The 18,454-nt window shown below is 45.3% G+C and overlaps 1 protein-coding gene across 1 annotated transcript; it reads left to right on the forward strand.

The window, feature by feature from the left end:
* Positions 1-616: 616 nt before the first annotated feature.
* Positions 617-17,940, forward strand: HMGXB4 (HMG-box containing 4). The gene is made up of 10 exons (XM_019543901.1): positions 617-658; positions 2,025-2,345; positions 5,212-5,290; positions 6,127-7,181; positions 8,616-8,697; positions 10,286-10,350; positions 11,679-11,784; positions 12,339-12,508; positions 13,380-13,502; positions 15,732-17,940. Exons 1-10 carry the CDS (start codon positions 617-619, stop codon positions 15,774-15,776), a joined length of 2,088 nt encoding a protein of 695 aa, XP_019399446.1. The 3' UTR covers positions 15,777-17,940.
* The last annotated feature ends 514 nt before the right edge of the window (positions 17,941-18,454 follow it).

The raw sequence follows: 18,454 nt of genomic DNA on the forward strand, positions 1-18,454 counted from the left end.
ACCTGCCTCCTCCCTATTCATACTCATGCAGTCTCGACCAGGCCTGTCCAATCTGATGTCTGTGAGATGATAGTAAATATTTGTAAAACAAGCCATATTGCCATGAGGGCTGCAAAATCAGTCAGGAGGAATACTTGGTGAAACCACAAAAGCTTTGTGACAAGGCCATCTTTTCATTGTGTGGATATGGTGCCTAGCAGTGGCATACTGACAGGGGGTGCCGGCCTGTCGGTGGGGGTGGGGCACAGGCTGGGCCCTCCATAGGGTACTTGGTCCCTTGGCAGCACTTCCAGTGAAATCAGAAGTGCCACCAGTGTATCCAGGCTTGGGAATCACCTACCGGGGAACCCTGCCTCCCCCCGCTTGGCGATTGCCCACAGACGGGGGCACATATGCAAGCATTGGCCCTCGGGCACCAGAGACCTACCATATGTCACTGGTGCCTAGCAGAATGGGGCACAGACCTGTGACTCCCAGGTCCTTCTACAATACAAACAATAATCTGGCAAAGGCAAGACTGGACTAGCAACATCACATACTGCTGAATGCCTAGCAAGTTCTAGGTGTGAATTCATGCACAGAAGCAGCACTGATGAAATCTTCGCTCCAGTAAGGGATGAATATGGACAACAAGGAAAAAGTCATCTCCCCTCCTTTGGTGGGGACTGGACGAACAACAGTGTTGTAGGGAGAGATCCGTATTGATGGTGGAGGCCAACCTAAGGCATGTAGATTTGTGAGAACATGTGGAATTAATACTGATTCAGGCCTTGGTCCCACAAATGTTTCATCAGCACTGTTCTGGTAAGTAAAGCATATGCACACATAGGGGTTGTTATGACAAGCACTGACACTTGCTGTGTGTTTGCACACTGTAGGCACTGATAGCTAGGGCTCTGGTCTCCACCAGCACTTGAAAGCCATGGTTTTCAACCTTTTCAGACTCAAGGCACCCCTCGAAAAATGCTGGCTCTTAGCTTTCACTCTTGTTTTGACTCTAGAAAAACAATACAGCAATTCTTCTACTACAAAGACCTCAGAAAGATCCAGCAGGTCCAAACATTCTCAACACTGTGGATTCCTATTTGAAACCTGTGGTCTGAGCTAGCAAATCCCAAGCCCACACCTAAAAGTGCTAACAGTGTGTGGCCCCTCGGGCACCCTGAAAGGATCTCCAGGCACCCCAGGGTCCTGTGGCACCCCTGGTTGAGAATCGCTGCTTGAGGGCTCTGTTACGTTGCAACTAATGATCATTTGGAGTGATCTCTTATTGCACACTACTCATATAGTAATCATAGTAATATTTTATAACGGAATATATTATATGTAATAATATATAATATAACACAGGAATGCAATATATAACACAATACATAATACAGTACATAATATAATAATGCAATATAACACAATATATCATATAATATATAATGTAAGGTAATATAATAGTGCAATATATAACTATATATGATGCAATATAAGTTTATGCAATACAATAGAATATATAAAATAACAATTTAATATAGAATAGAATGTTACATTATAGTGTATTATATTATACATTAGCATATTAATATATCGATATAATGTCAATATATGTCACTTGCATGATCAATATACCATTTATCATCATACCCAATTTATTAATATCATTAATAACATTAGCGTGCTCATCTTGTATAAATATATAAACAGATAGATAGCGCTTCATTTTAATCATGGAAAAATGTCAATTTGGGGCTCCTTTTTTTAAACTAAAAACTGAGGATTTTTTCAAATCAGAGAAAATTAGAATCCCTGGGTATCACCGTATTCTGTCACGCCGCTGTTACCCGGCACTATTCGCGTGCCCCCTGGAAGTTGCCGGGGGGCTTCTGGGACTTGTAGTGCAGGCGCCGCTCACGTGACCAAACGCGGTCGGGCTCGTATGTCACGTGACGCCCGCTGGCCCCTGGGGCAGGATGCTGGGCTAGGTAGGCGGCGGGGGGAGGGGCCTCGGCTTGTGTTCCCCGCCCCGGAGCGAGGCGGCGCAGCCGCAGAGGCTGTCCCCGGGGTTCACCCAAACCCTGTGCGCAGCACCGAAGAGTGTCGGTTATCGATGCGCTCGGCGCTCTGCTGCTTCTGTCTGGCCGGCGGTGCCGTGCGGCGTCTCTCCCCGCCCCCTCCTGCAAGATGGCGGCCGCGGGCTGCGGCGGCGGCGAGGCGGGAAGCGGCCGAGCGGAGTGAAGGGAAGCGGCCGTGCGGCCCCCTCCCCACCCCCTCACCCTGGTCCAGGCGGCGGGAGGACCTCAGGGCTGGCTGGAGGCGCGGGGCCGCGGGCCGGAGCGAGGCTGGAGCCCGCCAGGGTGAGAGGCCGCACGGGGCCGCTTCAAACCGCCGAGGCGGGAAAGCGCGGGGAGTGAGACCGGGATGGGCTAGGGCGGGGGGGTCCGTGGGACAGTCGCCTACTGGATGCACACAGTTAACGTGGGCTTGACGCCCGCAGAGCAATAGTTACCCCCTCCGCACCTGCCCCCCACTGTTATTAGGGGGGCTGCTGGGGGAGTGTTGGCTGAACTCATTATTAATGGAGGACAAAACAGGCATGGGAGAGAAGCTCAAAGGGTTGAAATAAGTGCACCAAGGGGTGACACGGGTCAGCGCCCCCTGGCCCTTAAGTGTAGGGAGCCATTGGATACTGCCCAGTGAAACTCTGCCCAAAGACGTGAATGGATGGGGGACAGAAAAGCAGCCACGCAGTCCCCAGGGGGTCAGTGGGACAGGGCTTTTGACGTGAGGCAAAGACCCCCAGGCTGATGGGGCACGGCACTGGTTGCATAGGACAACGAAAAAATATAAAACGGGAATGGGAGTGAAATCCATAGGTTTGAAACGAGAGCACCAAGGGGGGACACGGAGCAGAGTACGCTGTACTATGCCCACCGGCCCCCAGATGGTCTAGGGCAGTGGTCTCCAAACTTTTTTGATCGTGCAGCCCTATCTATATAAATCTAATATTTTCTTCCTGCACCCCAATGGATCGTCTTGCGCTTACCCCACATTGGAGACCACTGGTCTAGGGAGCCAGTGGGCACTGCCTGGTAAAACCCTGCCTGGGGACACGATCAGGCCAACAGCCCTGTTGTCCCCAGGAGTCTGGGACAGGAGACTGGGCACGGTGGACATCTGGTCTGACCTAGCCATTGGCAACGCCTATGTTTGTATCTGGTCCTTAAGATTGTAAGCCTACTGGTGGGGAGGGGGCAGGAATCTGTTGTCATACGTATTTCTTATGTAGACTGTGGCATGTGAATTCTACCTGGGACTTGCCATATGTGCCATTGGGGTTTCACATGTTTTCCTGGTGGTGTGACTTAATTTCTGTGCCCAGTACTTCTCCTGAGTACTTAGAAAACAAAGCTGTTTACTTTGTGGACTGTAACAAAACTTCCTACTTAGTTGTGTGTGTTTGAGGAAGGAAGGGTTTAGAACAGTCGTCACCAACCAGTGGATCGAGATCCACTGGTAGATCTCAGAGCCTTTCAGAGTCGATCGGAAGCTGGGGTGGGGGGCTGAGTGCCCGCGTGCAGGCACACACATGCCCCAGCCCAGCAGCTCAGTCCATGGGGGTGTGAAGGGGTGGGAGCTAGATCAAGGCCTGTACAGTGAAGGACACTGCAGCAGAGGCAGGAGCAGGGGTAAATTGAGTGGGGCCCCGGCCAGATGGGACTTACCTACTGGGGAGGCACACCCCCAAATATATTTTTCCCATCACACTCATCAGTCCTAGGGCTCTTAGTGAGTGACTGACGTATTCATGACGTGGAGCTGACAGCAGGCAGAACCCAGCAAAAGAGAAAGCACTCTTACAAGGGTCTGCTGCAGGAAGAGCAAGAGATAGCAGCACAGGTCAGGAAGACCTGGAAGAAAAGGCTGAAGGTGAAAGGATGCATATAAAAGCTTGTGATGAAGTTAGCGTGGGCATCATCGAGGGCATTTCGGTTTTCTGCTACTCTGTCCTCTATTAATACAAAGTCCAACGCCTTTATGTCCTCATTTTTCTCTTCATAAAGAGACATAAAGGCATCAGTTTTGTATCAATAGAAGACAGAGGACAACCAGAGTGTCCTCTATGATGGACTCCCTAGTTGGAGTAGGGTGGGAGAATTGGTTGTTTTGAGGAAGTGTCCTGCAGAGGATTGTAGGCAAAGCTCAGGGAATATCCCATGTTGCTCAGGGACACTTTATGATTTGAAGTGTAGTGCTGTATTGCTCTGAGAAGGAGTCAGGCCTAATTGTTTTGTCTCTGATTTGTGACTTCATGTTAGATGAATGAAAGGGAGAGCAGGACTTTAGGCAGTCTTTTAAAGAAGAAGATTCTAGTTATTGCAGTGCCACAGGTAACCAAAAGCTCCAAACTGCTCCATTCATCTCCATGAGATGTTAAAAAACTGAGAATAGATACTGACAACCTTAGTTCAGAGAGGAAAGTTTAAAAAAAAACTTAAATATATGCTTTTTGGAGTCAACTAAAAGGGGATCCTTTTTTTTTTTTTTTAATTTTATTTTTTTAAGTTCAGCAGATGTGGAAAACTATTGTTTTCTGCTTTTGCTTTTTCATTTGCTGGTTCATTTTCCATCCCTCAGCTGGATTCTTCCAAACAAGCTTAATTTTTATCTTCAAAATGGTCAATAAATAATTAAAGTGTTTTGCGTTGCATATCTATAAGACCATTTTACTAGTCAGTCATTTTGGCCAGGTCACCTCTCCCTTTGCATTTCTCTCCTGGTTCCCCCTTCTCCAGTACATCAAACAAGCTACTTGTCTCCACTTGTAAGGCCCTTCACAGCCTTTTCTCTCCTTACCTACCAACTCTTATTCAGTACGTTCAGGTCAGCTCTTGCATTTGATCAAGGCCTGATGTCAGCTGCCATTGCCAGCTTGTTAGATTTTCAGACAGGCTCCTTTTTTATCGTCTTCCATGTTGCCAGTCTCATGTGAGAAGCATCTCCCATAGATCGCTGTCCTTCAAGTATCTATGGAAGTCTCAACAGGAGTTAGGTTGCTGATGTGCTTTAGGCATTGCCTTACATAACTAGGGTTCCTTTGTTGCTGTAGTAATATAAATAATAATTATAATACTGGTTTCCAGAATTACCTGCATCAGTATCCAGTGCACATTTGTTCTTTTTTTCTGCTGTCTTTCCAACTCATTTCTTCTCTTTTTCCAGGACACTGAGCTCTTCTTCCTGGGGACAGAATCACACAAGAAGAAGAGGAAGCATTCCTCCGATGAGTTCTATCACGGAGGTAGGATAGCAAGTGGGCAGGATTAAGGAAATGGGGCAGAAGGAAAGACTTACAGATCCCTAGTTTTAAGGAAGGGTCACTTGGTAGCCCACAGTAACCGTTTTGTATTCGGCACTCCTTCATTTAGGAGTCACCAACTGTTGGGAAGCACAAAGCCTGATACGTACCCAGCAGGTAGACAGAAAGCCCCAGGTTGCAGAGGAAGGATGAAGGACTAATCTTTGGGTTTCAACACAACAAGGTCTTATTCACTGAGCAATCACAATTCCCTAACATGCCCTTATGTGACTTTTGTATTCTGGTATCACAGCAAGCTGTGGATTTACTTGCGGAACAAAGTATTTCAAGGTTTCAAAATGTGTTCTTTTTCTGTAGTGAAACAAAAACTAAACTTTCAAATGTTTCCATAAATTAGAGTTTTCTCAAAATAACTTTTCAGAGTGAAAAGCTCAGGTTAGAAGTAACCATAAAACAGTGGACCTTAGGCAGCAGTTTGTTGTGATAAGCACATTTCCGTGAAATGGATTGGCCTCAAGGAAGTAGTATATTTTGACAAAAACATATTTTATCAAAAGTGTTCTGATGAACCTCACAGTTTATACTGTTAACCAGCTCGAAGTCTATGGCTTCTCTTCTTCTGTAGCTTGTTTCGCGTTGCAAAGGAAGACTTGCACTGGCCATAGGGGTTAGAAGTCTTTTTCTCTGTCAGAACAATAACCAGCTAGCTCTGAGCATAAGGAGTTCTGTAGGACTCTTGTCCTATTTCAAACCAGTGTAGGAAGAGGGGTTGCCTTGGAGGAGATGAATTTGATGTGTGTTGCTTTGGTCCCTTTTAGACCTTTCACCTTTGGAACTACCATCAAAGAAGAAGAAAAAAGTAGTGTCAAGCCCAACTTCTGCTGACACGGCCATGGACCTCCTCAAGGCTATCACCACACCTCTTACCACAGGCTCCAAGGCCTCAAAAAAGACCTCAGAAAAGTCATCTTTCTCTTCCTTTACTGCCTCTGGGTACTCGGAGAGCAAAAAGGAGCACCACAAGAAGAAGCTGAGTGGGAGCAGTGGAGAGGCTTCACTGGATGATGGGAGCTTCCACAAACCCAAAAAAATGAAACCACTCTATGTAAACACCGAGACACTGACCCTACGTGAGCCTGATGGCTTGAAGATGAAGCTCATCCTTTCACCAAAGGAGAAAGGAGGCAGCGCAGCAGATGAGGAGTCATTCCCCTACTCTTCACCACCAGCAGCAACAAAAAAATCCTCCAAGAAATCAGCCCGAGATGAACAAGGATCATTCCTTTTGGGGCATGAGTTTCAGAGCTTGCTGAAGTCATCTCGGAAGAAGCACAAGCCACCACCAGACCCACAGCCAGCGCCCATCTCTGAGGGATTTGGCCCTGACACCTCCTTCTTTTCAGAAGGCCATGGGAGTGAGTATGACATTTCAGGGTTGGAGCCTCCATTAGAATCAGGTTCATCCTCTGGGGGAGAGTTGGAGGCTGGAGAGTTGGTGATAGATGACTCTTACCGGGAGATCAAGAAGAAAAAGAAATCGAAAAAGAGTAAGAAAAAAAAGGACAAGGAGAAACATAAAGAGAAGAAGCACTCCAAGTCTAAAAGGAGTTCTGGACTCCCTACCTCTGTGGCAATAGCGGAAGTCACAGTACCACCGCCACCGCCACCACCACTACCACCGCCCCCTCCACCCAGCACCCCATATGTCCTCCCTGCGCCACCACCACCGCCTCCTCTGCCTCCTCCCCCTCCTCCACCTCCTCCTCCACCACCTCCTCCAGTATTCCATGTAGATGGACAAAGTGAGAAGAAGAAGAAAAAAGAAGAGAAGGAAAAAGAGAAGGCAGAGAAAGCAGAAAAGGACAAAGAAAAGGTAAACAGCATCAGGTAATAGAAATTGTTCTATATAAAGTCTGTGATGTTGCATAACTATGGGTCAGGTATCAGGTATTGCAGTTGCAGATTCAGATTGCTGCCATTTCCTAAAGAACTGGAGCTTTCATTTGGGTTTATGTGAATCAAGTGAATATTGAGGTTATTGTCTCTCTGAAACGTATCTTAGACAGGGCAGTTTGCATTTCTATCTCAAAGTATTTTTAAATAATGAAACCCAAAGTTAACTACAGTATTGGCATTAACCATTTCATTTCCGAAACTGTTTTGCAAAAACAAAAAAAAATCACTTGCTCTTCTCCACCAAATGGATGGCTACTAGCCAGACATTCACTGACAGAGGTTAGTGAGAAACTTTTTTTTTGAAGTGTCTTGACAGGATAGTGGACTAAAACTTGTCACTAATCTAGTCCAATAGGGCAGTGCAAATACTAGTTTTGTGAAGTGGCACATTTCCAATTGTGTTGTAAGCTGAGAACCTGGAGTTCTATGGCTAATTTATAAACGTGAAAGTGGGGAAAACTGGATGGTGTATAAAATGAGTTTTGCAAGATAACAGAGCTGTTGCAGTATGCGGTGTACAGAGGGAGAAATCACAGAGTAGACCAGTGTTTCCCAACCAGTGTGCCATGGCTGTCAGAAAGAAATGGGTGTGCCATCGAATTTTGCCACAGCAATGAGCTACAATAGGTAGGAGGATGGGGAATGCCTTAACAAATGTGCCATGGAAAATTTTTATTAGTGTAATTGTGCCTTGGACTGGAAAAGGTTGGGAAACACTGGAGCAGACTAACAGAAACTGAGCTGAATTGTGTCAGGAACCCATCAGAAATCTCAGTCAATGAAATGGACTGCTTTGTTTAAAATTGTGGGTAGGCTTTCTCTAATCACAGACTGTGGTGGCAGAGTCTCCTGTTTCCATCACTGTGTTGCTAATATCTCACTCCTTGTAGGGATGCTGGAACTGGAACGAGAGGTAGTTACGTATCAGGATTGAGCTGAGTCGATGGATGTGTGACTAGTGGCAATGTAGTGAGAAGTGGTGCTGGAAGTCAGAACTGAGATGTATTAGTGGAAGTGTGCATGGATCTTGTATTAGAATAACATGTTGTTGCAGTATGGGAATGAAATGCATTGTCAGAGCTTTTGCAGGGTACAGGTAGACTAGGACTGATTCTGATCAATAGTTAAAGCCCTTACTTTCATGAGTGCTGATTTCACCAAGAAAATATGAAAGAATTCTCCTTCAGCCTCCTTACTTCTCTTGGGAGTTCCCTTTACTGCCCAGTGGACCAATGCAGAGCAGTCCTTTTCTGAAAGGTTTTGTAGAAATTCTAGGAAATCCGTACATTTAAATAGACTGTAGTATAATTTAAAAAGCTTCCCTCACTGTCTTTTTTTTTCTTTTGTCCAGCCAAAGAAGAAAAACATGTCTGCCTACCAAGTGTTCTGTAAGGAGTATCGTGCAACCATTGTGTCAGACCATCCAGGGATAGGTAAGAGAGTAACCAGGCCCCTTCCTCAGTTCTTGTACAGCGATCTGATTGGATATGAGGACATCTCACTTTGTCCTGTCATCTACTAACACTAGCAAAAGGTCTGCTACTAGGCTTTGAATATGAGCCATCCACGTGAAGAGGAAAAGATTTCATGAGTGGGGATCCAGGTTTTCTGAAGAATTTCTTTTAAGGAGAAAAATGTGGATTTTCTCCTTTTTTTTTTTTTTTTTTTCCATCTTGAAAGGAGAATAATGCAGTAAATAGCGGGTTTCCCCTTGCAGGCTGGCATGGGGGGGCAGGGCATTTGTCCCCTGCTGCTGCCAGGTGGGCAGGGGGAACCTTGCCATGGTGGCGCTGGGCTTTCTGTGGCACCATTGAGCCTCCCCGTGATGCTGTGCCCTGCTGTACCAGGTCCTGCCTGCTGGGCTATGGAGGCCTCTGGGGAGAAGGCAGCAGGGCAGGGCACCCCAAGCCCACAGCAGGCAGCCTGCATCCACTCCTGTCCCCAGCAGACTCTGCTGCATCCATAAACCCCACATGGGAGGGGGAGCTGGGCTCTGTGCTCTGCTCCACCATGGCAGCCAGGGCTCGGATGCTACTGTGGGGCCAGGAGGCTCTGGGCCCTGGCCCCATAGCTCTAGGGGCCCCTCTGGCAGGGTGGGAAGGAGGGGGAGAGGAGAAGGAACAGGGGGCTGCAGGTCATGTGGGGGGGGTGGCAGGCTGTGGGTTGGGGACTATGAGGCAGTGGCAGGGCCAGGGGGCTGTGGGTTGGGAGTGAAGGCCACCTGTGGGGTTAGAGGGCTGCAGTTTGGGAGTGAGGGGCACCAGCAGGGTCCAGGGGGCTGTTCAGAGGAGGGTGGGCTGTGAGTCAGGAGGGCCAGGGGTTTATGGATTGGGAGTGAGGAGGAACGGCAGGGGCAGGACACAGGTGTATCAGGGTTGCTCAGCTCCAGAAAGTGGGTTAGGGGGACAGAGCCACAGCTGGACCGCATCTTTGTGCACAAAGGGAGCAGGGGGAGCTCTGATTTTCTGTGATAAAAACAAAAACACCAACATATATAGGTATTTAGAATTAATTTTATTATAATAATTGGGGTACTGTTAGGCTTCCAAAGTGTAAATATATCAGTGAAGCATTGTTCACCTGATACCTGTATATAGTGATGTTTCATTTTAATTGTGGAAAAACGTGGATTTGGGTGTTTTAAGTCTGAGAATCTGGGATTTTTATTAGAGAATTTACGATGTTTAAAAGGAGGAAACCAGGATCCCTGCTTATGAGTAATAATTTGACCAACCTCATTTCTGTGTACTTGCAAAACTGTCCCTACCTTGCACTGTGGAGCCTCCACATACAGAACTTCCCAGTGCAGATGTTCCACATCAGCCTTTCCAGTTTAGAAGATATTCAGGGTTTATGTTGAAAACAATCTCCAGGACAGTATAAGTTCTTGAAATAGCCATGGAACAAGCTATTCACTACAAGCATGTACATGAGCTAATTTCCCACTGCTCCTGTAATTACACAGACTCTTTTAAAAAAAACCTTTTTCCCTTCTCTTGTTCTGTCCTTTTTCCTCACTAGATTTTGGGGAACTGAGTAAAAAGTTGGCAGAAGTCTGGAAGCAGCTACCTGAGAAGGATAAACTGGTAAGCATAGCCTTGACAGCAGTCTTATGTAGAGTTTAGATTATGATTTGTATAGGATGATTTGGATAGGGATTAGGCCTGTGCGAAGTGGCTAGCATTTGCTTTGGATTCAGCCAATTCAGGGAACAGTGATTTGATTCTGTGATTTGAATCACTATCCCAAATTGATTCGCTGAAATCACACAGGCCCATCCCCTGCCTGCTATCCGAGCCCTGGCAATGGCTGCCCTGCCCACCCCAGCTCCGTCATTGGGTGCTTCCAGGTTTGCGGGCGATCCTCGCTGCCCTGCACTGTGTGGGGGAGCTCTGCAGGAGCCCCCTGACACCCTCCTCCGCCCCTGGCTTCCCCAACCCCCACAAGGCTGCCCTGGCTCCTGCCCTTTAAGAAAAACAACCCAGACTTGCCAGTTCCTGCCTGGCAGGGGAGTGATCCCCATGCTGCGTGGGCTCTGCACGAGCCCCCAGAACCTCCAAGGCTGTTGTAAGAACTGGGGAGGTTGTTTTTTTTTCTTAAAGGGCCAGAGTTGGGGGGGTGCTCATGACAGAGTCAGGGGCAGCAGGAATTGCCCCCCTGCCCAGCAGCACCCAGTGAGTAGGGTTTGTTTAGTTTTTTTAAACAACCAGGAGCTGGGCCTGGGAAGGGCAGCCATGGGAGGGGGGTTGGGGAGCAGGCAGGGGATGGGCCTGGCAGGGGTCCCCCCATGGTGCCCTCCCCCCCCTTCTCCAGCACCCTCTCCCTTGCCCCATAAGTACAAGCTCTGAGTCCAGGTCCTGCTCCCTCCTGCAGCAGGCAGGGAGTACCCAAATCACTGAAGGTCTCTGAATCTTTTCCAAATCAGTTCAGACCTTTTAATTGGTCCCCAGATTTGATTTGGATTCAGAGATTAGGCCACCAAATCAGGCCGAATCTCCTCCGAATCAAATCAGTACCTGAAGCTTCACACCGCCCTAAAAGGGATGATCCTGCCTCAGGCCAGGGGGTTGGACTAGATGACCCTGGAGATCCCTTCCAGCCCTGCTTTGGTACAATTTTATGAAAAAAAAAAATTTCTAAAATACTTTGTATGAATCAGTTGCCTGCACACTCTTGTGTTGCAACTGCCACCTTCATACGTACAAAAGGCAGCCCCCTACAGTCTGGAACTGAGCAGTCTTAAACACCCCCAGCTTCCCACCCCCCCAGTCACACACACACACATCTAGTTCCTGTTCATGAAAAATGCTTAGCTGGTCACCTATCCATAAAGTTGCCTCTCACATTCCAGTTCTGGCAGCAGGATTGCCTAACAGTTTGAATCTTGCTTTGTTTTTTATCATGTTCTGTGAAGAGTTGGAAGCAGAAAGCTCAATATCTGCAGCACAAGCAAAATAAAGCAGAGGCCACAACAGTGAAGAGGAAGGCAACCTCATCAGAGGGTGCCCCAAAAGTGAAAGGTACTAGCTATGTTTGCTCAGGTTTCAGGGGTAGGGGAGAGCTAACAACTATGTACTAAATTAAGAGCAAGCACCCCTTGTCCTTCTTTTCTCTTCTAGCTTTCTACTCATTAGTTCTGTTTCCATGCTTGATCCATCATGTTACCAAGAAATAATCCCTCTAGGATAAGAAATGGCATCAGCAGAGTTGAAAAGGATATCCTGTCCAATTCTTAGCTACAAAGATGATGGTGTTAAACCACCATGATTCATTTTAAAAGATTTAAAGCAAGCCATAACAGGCGGAAGCTCTGAGTAGGGACTAGAGGATGGAATTAAAAAATGCATGATTAGCTTAGCATCTGTGTTTAATCAAAGAATTTCCTACCATCGCCACTAAGTATTAATACTACCACCACTAAGTATTAATATTAATACTACATTCAGAAGTGGAATATGTGCTTTTTATGTGTATAGGTAAAGTCCTGACTCTAAAGAGCTTGCATCCTCAATAGACTGGTCATAAGGAAGGGAGAGGAAAAAAACAGGGGTTTTTTATATCAATCTGTTTTCAGCTTCTCCGACAGGAATACTTTCACCCCACAAGAAGTCGCCCTCCAGTACTGTGGTGTTATCCTCTTCGCCAGCCAAAGTCCCTGAGACGGAACCCATTGACGTAGCTGCACATCTACAATTGCTGGGTGAATCTCTGAGCCTCATTGGACACAGGCTGCAGGAGACAGAGGTGAGTACAGGTGCCATTATTGAAGCAGGGGAGAGCTGTCCCATGTTAGCCCAAGTTAGCCAAAATTCTTTTAGTATGAAAAGAAATTAAAGATGGAGTCAGTTGTTTTTTTGTTGTGTCCCTGTTTAACAAAGGATATAGTAAGTTCTTTTTCCCGGAACCCAGCAAGCACCAAACATCTGGTAACGCTTTCTTTGCTGGCACACCCAAGCTATTGCTGCCAGCACTCAGGCCAAACACCTTCAGCTTTCTAAGGACATGTTCAGACAACGTTATCTTCCTCATTGCCTTTTTTAACATGTAGTCTTGTGTTTCAAAGCTTCAGTGGGCTGAATAGTAGGTGACAGTATCCTCTCATCCCACGGTCCTGCATACCATGTGCTTTTATGGCCAATAAAACAAATGTGCATGAACTCCTTTTTTTCTAGTGATGACAACTGAGATTTTATTGCAAGGGAGCTGTTCACTCCGTTCTAACAATCAAAGGCTCTTGTTTCACAGGAAGCTGCTCAAAAGTAATTCTCCACCCAGAAATCTCTTACATTAGTACAGCCCTAGCTACAGTCTTAATTCTTTGAGTTCAGGGAGACAGCATTTTCCAAGACATTTCATGTTTTGTTTCGGAGGTTTAAATATGTGTTACCACACTAGGTGATGGAAAACAATTATCAAGTGTATCCAATTTCAAGACAACTTCAAAATGATGTATGAAATGCTTGGCATGAGGTAGTAACTACATAAATAGACTAGGTAGATTAGAGAAGCTCAGGAGCAAGTCATTAATGTTTGCAAGAGAAGAGGTTATGGGGTGGTGAGATTTAATCTCTGCTGTTCTTTTCCATTCAGTTTGATCCTCCTTTATTCTTTTCAGGGGATGGTGGCTGTTTCAGGAAGCTTGTCAGTGCTTTTAGATTCTATTATCTGTGCCCTGGGCCCTTTAACATGTCTGACCACACAACTGCCTGAGCTGAATGGCTGCCCCAAGCAAGTTTTGGTGAGTTCCATGTGACTCTTATTTTGGTTCTAGACTTACTTATTTTTAGGGGAAGAGAGTTAAAGAACTGATTGGCAGAGCTTTGTGACACTGATTCTCCAGTGCAGAAATCTTCATGCTAGGGCACTATTATTGTGGGAGGGATGTAGGAGAGAATTCTCTGAGAAGGCATTGCCTAATGATTTTTCAGTGAAAGCTGTGGAGATGCTAATCATTCAAGGAAAGCTGGTCTCTTTTTAATATATTTATTACAGTAGCTGTAGCTTATATTTCTTAGTGACTGAAACACTCAATCTCAAGCAGATAAAGCAACTGTGCATACTAGACATTTTAATACAAGTTTGCAATAAGAATTTAAAGGCCCCTACACCCTATACACCCACCTGTTTAATTTTTTATTAGTCGTGTATGCATTGTTCCTGTGACCTGCAATTAAGCATGTGGCTCCTAATAGTGAGGGGTGGTACTACATACCTTCAAAGATGGACCTTTTCTTGTCCATCATTTATAGCTGGGTGCTAGCTGCATGTTCTCTCCTGCATGCCGGAAACACATTTGCTATTAAACCCTCATTTGGCAACAGACATCCTGCAGCTCCAGTGTAGTGTGAATCCAAGTGAAAAAACAGAACATATTACTTTAGCAGACAGGGCAATAAAAGACCACATTAGGAGGAGACATGAATGAAAAGGAGAGCTGAAAGAAGAATGAAAAATGAAGTCACAAGAAGCAAAATGTGTAGAACAAAGTAAAGGGAAATCATGTCTGATGCAAGAAAAAAGAATAGCAATACAAATGTGAAGAAAGCAGTGGATGTGACATGAACACGCATGTTTTACAAAGGTTCTGCCATGATGTCCCATGCTGGCTATTGGCATATCTTCTAATAAACTGAGTCACCTGAGTACTCCTACCTGCTCAAGTTATGACTACATTACTATTGAGTATTTTTTCTTGTACTACTTTCCCTTGCCCAAAGCATTATGAGCTCTGACACCCTTCCAACATCATTAATGCAGTGTATGACTTGACAGCTTGATCCTCTTATTTCTGTAAAGAGCTAGGGAGTGTTAGATGGGTAGTGCTAATTTTTCACTTCTGGAGCTTGGAGAACTTGTCTGAAATTAGCAGGCTAATTGTAGTATCAAGTATTCATCTACATCTGTAACTCGCTTGTCCCCAAAGCACCCTGTGCTTGTGGTGCAGTTTACCTTTTCAGTTAATAGGTGGTGCTGCTAAATTGTAGGATCAATCAAGAAATTAGCAAAGAATCCATTTCCTCTGTCTTTGAGTATGAACTTTGGGAGTGCAGCACACCAGGAATCAGACTTAATTGTATGTATGGTCTTCACTGAGGCACAGGAGACTGTATTGTCCTTCAAACTTCCATCTGATTTGTATAGAAACTCTAGGAACATAGAGAAGCTCTCCTACCTTACATCTGAAACAGATTAGGGTTGTTTACTTGTTCTGTTTAACTTAACACATTGCAAATTCTAGCAAAGGTTTTGTATGTGCATTTGGGACTTCATTGGTATCCCTTCCATCACCTTAATTGGATCCCTTATCACTGTTTTCCCTCTGGATAATGTGGTTTGGATATGGATTTCTTCTGAGTTTCTTCACACTAGTTCTAGGACTAGTTATATAGGGTAAGGGAGGCACTTAAGAACAACAGGAAGTGTTCCCTTAATTCTAGATGCAATCTCAATGCCTGAGAGAACAACAGGGGCAAGTAGACTGAGCAGTAGACAGAGCATTTCCGTGATTGGTGGTTAGCCTAGAGCAGGGGTTCCCAACCTTTTTATGCTGAGAACCAGCAAACTGTGGACCATAAGTGACCAGCATACTGCAGGCAGCCAACCCTTTTTTATACTCAATACTGTACTAAATACAGTATGAAAAAGGGTTGGCTGCCAGTCCACAGTATGCAGGTCACGTCCAGTCTGCAGTTTGCTGGTCTGTAGTCACTTCCAGTCTGGCAGCCAGCCCTCCTGTGGACTGGCAGCCGGCCTTCATGGCCCGGCACCAGGTTGTGGCCCGGGGGTTGGGAACCCCTGGCCTAGAGTGCTGGTGACTTCTGACTTGGGTTGGTCTCACCATGTAGGAGCTTGAATGACAAGACTGGAGAAATCCCCACCTATTGCTATGTTATATTAAAGCATTGTTTCTGTAGCTTTTCGAGCCAGAGCCCATTTTTAAAAAGAATGTTACATGTTCTCTTCCCAGTCAAACACACTTGACAACATCGCCTACATCATGCCTGGACTTTGACAGAAGAGGACCCTGGGATGTACACACCTCTATGTAACTGACTCGTGTACATACACGTTATACCGGCACTCAAAGGGCTTTGTGTGTAGGGTTTTAAAGTTTTATATTTGTATAGTATATACATAGGATTGTAACTATTTTACCTTTATTAATGTTATGAAAAGTTGTGAAGTATAAGCTAAGAGAATCCTTTCCAATTTGGTGGGAGAGACCTGCTCAATGCCTTCTCCAATCTAAAGGCTTTTGTGTGATTAGACGTCAGAAAGCTTTTGATATATCAGCCTTAAATTCAGAGAAACGTTTTATTTGGAATTGGTCTGGGAACTGACTGTTTATCCAAGATGGATAGGTAAGCTAGTTTATTTTGGACCAAGCAGTAGCACTTGACACATCACCAGCCCTGTTTCTAACACTTTTTCAGTCTATGGGAGACAACAGGATGCCTGTTGAAATCCGGAGGTTACCACCTGTGGTCACCTCTCCATTTCATTTTTCTTCCCCCCCCCCCCCCCCGCCAGTCACAAGTGACTGAAAGATTTTCTTGTCATTTGGCTGGTAGCTTGCATTAAAGTAGTCCTGGAGATGGCAAGGAATCTGGACTCTTCCCGTGGGCATGCATGTACATTGCCATTAGCTCAACATTGAATCCACAGCAGAGGGCCAAAGATTGAATTTGGGATTATGGAAAATTGAACCTCCCTTGAATTCTTCCAGAGCAGGGCTAGCCCACTCTGACAAGGAAGAACTAGTTGGCAGAGGAAAAAGCTTGCACTGCCCCTGCCCATGTTGTGCTGGTTTTATGAGTAGAAGACTTTTAGTTTCTAAGATTGCTGATCCCATCCCTTTCACCAGCAGTATTATTTAAGAGGCATGGAATCCTCTTGGTGCTGCTGTATTCTCCAGAGGAAGTGATTAATGCTAAAGATTGAAGGAGTTATTGCTGAGTGGCACAGATGGGTTCATTGGACAGATCCCTGCTCCCCACAGCCACGTTGGCATTCCAAGCTCCTGCTCCTCCAATGTGAGTTGCAGGAAAGCACTTGATTCTCACACAGGCTTGTGTGTATGTGTGCGTGGTGTCCATATTGTGTATTTAACTTTTACAAATATCTGTAATAGATTTTAATTTATCCTGTATATTTCTGTGTATATAGATATAATTTAAAAACAAAAGTCCTTCCCTCCACCAAGTGTGTGGAAAATATGAATCAGCTGTGCTCATCCCTAGTTCCTGCAGGAATAAGCTGCACCTGTTGTGGCAAAGCTAGACTCTGCAAGGGGGAACAGCAGCCAACAAAACTTCGAGCCCTTGTGGCCAACAGGGTGTCCAGTGATGTTGGGTGGAAGCTGAAATGGGAAGCTTTTATTTTAGCTTCAGCCTCCCCCTCCATTAAAGTAGCAGAATCAGAGCACTTCTGTGCTGTTACAAATTGTGGTTTCTCTCTTTTCCAGGGCAGCTGAGAATAAGCTGTTCCTCATTGCTGCTGAGACCTAAATCTATTATGTTTTAAAGTCAATCTTCAGGTGTCTGGAAGGGGCTTCCTGCCAGTTTCCCGCCCAGCTATTGTCTCTTGCAGGGCTTCCCCTTTTCCCAGTTCAGTGTTGCTTTTATTTGTCAATCAGAAGGGCTGGTTTGGTGGATGGAACAGAGGACTCTCTCAAAACCTCAGAATAAGGCAGAAATCTCTCACCCAGATATGGCTAATCTGAAGCAGAATTTGAGGGAGCTTGGAGATACGGGAAAGGCTGTCTGGCTTCTGGATCTGGACATTTACCATGGTTCTTGCAAGTGGCATAAAATGCTTGGCTCCATTTCCAGCTCTCCAGAAGAAATGAAGTATTGTATCAAAGGAAAAGATTTGCAGATCTCTATCTAAGGAACAGAAGGGGATCAGCTTTAGCTTTACCATCTGTACAACAGTAAACTCTTGAAGAGTTTAGAAACACACACAACCCTAATGTATTGTATTTTTATTTAAAATTTGTACACATTTGTATAATCTGTATCTTGTGGTATTTGGTACTAGAGGGAAAATCTTTGGACTGAGAACTAGCAGTTTTTATATTTTTGTTATTTTCCTGCCATTTGATCCAGATTGCATTACAATTGTATAAAGAAACTTTTTGTACTGTACTTACAATATAATTTTTTTTAACATTTGGAGTTTTGTGTCATTTATTTTTTTGCTTGGTATTGTAATTTGCTGGTTGTCATTTCCCTCACTACTCTAGCTGTCCTAGTATTTCATTTTACGGAATGAAATGTCTCTGGTATTTGAAATCTAGACCTGTCCTGTGGTTCTTGGCTGGGTACTTCAGTGTCTTATTTCTAATGAAAGGATGCTTGAAATACAACCTGGGAATTACTGAGTTGCACCATTTAGCAGTCTCAGTAAGAGACCTGCATGACTACATAGGGTTGTCACTTAAATGCCCTAGTACCAGGTTATCTGCCTGCCCCTCTCCTTGTTTACCATTCAGTGAATGGCAGGCAAAATGCTACAGGTGTTTCAGGATCCCTCAGCAATGACAGAAATGGCAGGATCACATCTTGTAATACTTTTTCAAAACACCGTAGTTTCAAGAGCAGAGAGACTCAGTCAGTTATAGGCTCAGAACTTGTGTAGTGATGTCCCAATATACGATGATCATGCAAAATGTGATTCCTCACCAACTCA

The sequence above is a fragment of the Crocodylus porosus genome, unplaced genomic scaffold (genome assembly GCF_001723895.1).
Source record: "Crocodylus porosus isolate Cpor-Errol unplaced genomic scaffold, CroPor_comp1, whole genome shotgun sequence".
Classification (NCBI taxonomy): Eukaryota; Metazoa; Chordata; order Crocodylia; family Crocodylidae; genus Crocodylus; species Crocodylus porosus.

Coding starts and splice junctions, on each gene's coding strand:
- HMGXB4 (XM_019543901.1), top strand. CDS start 617: ATGAATATGGACAACAAGGAAAAAGTCATCTCCCCTCCTTTG. Junction 2,346..5,211: donor CGAGGCTGGAGCCCGCCAGG/GTGAGAGGCCGC, acceptor CTCTTTTTCCAG/GACACTGAGCTCTTCTTCCT. Junction 7,182..8,615: donor CAGAAAAGGACAAAGAAAAG/GTAAACAGCATC, acceptor TCTTTTGTCCAG/CCAAAGAAGAAAAACATGTC.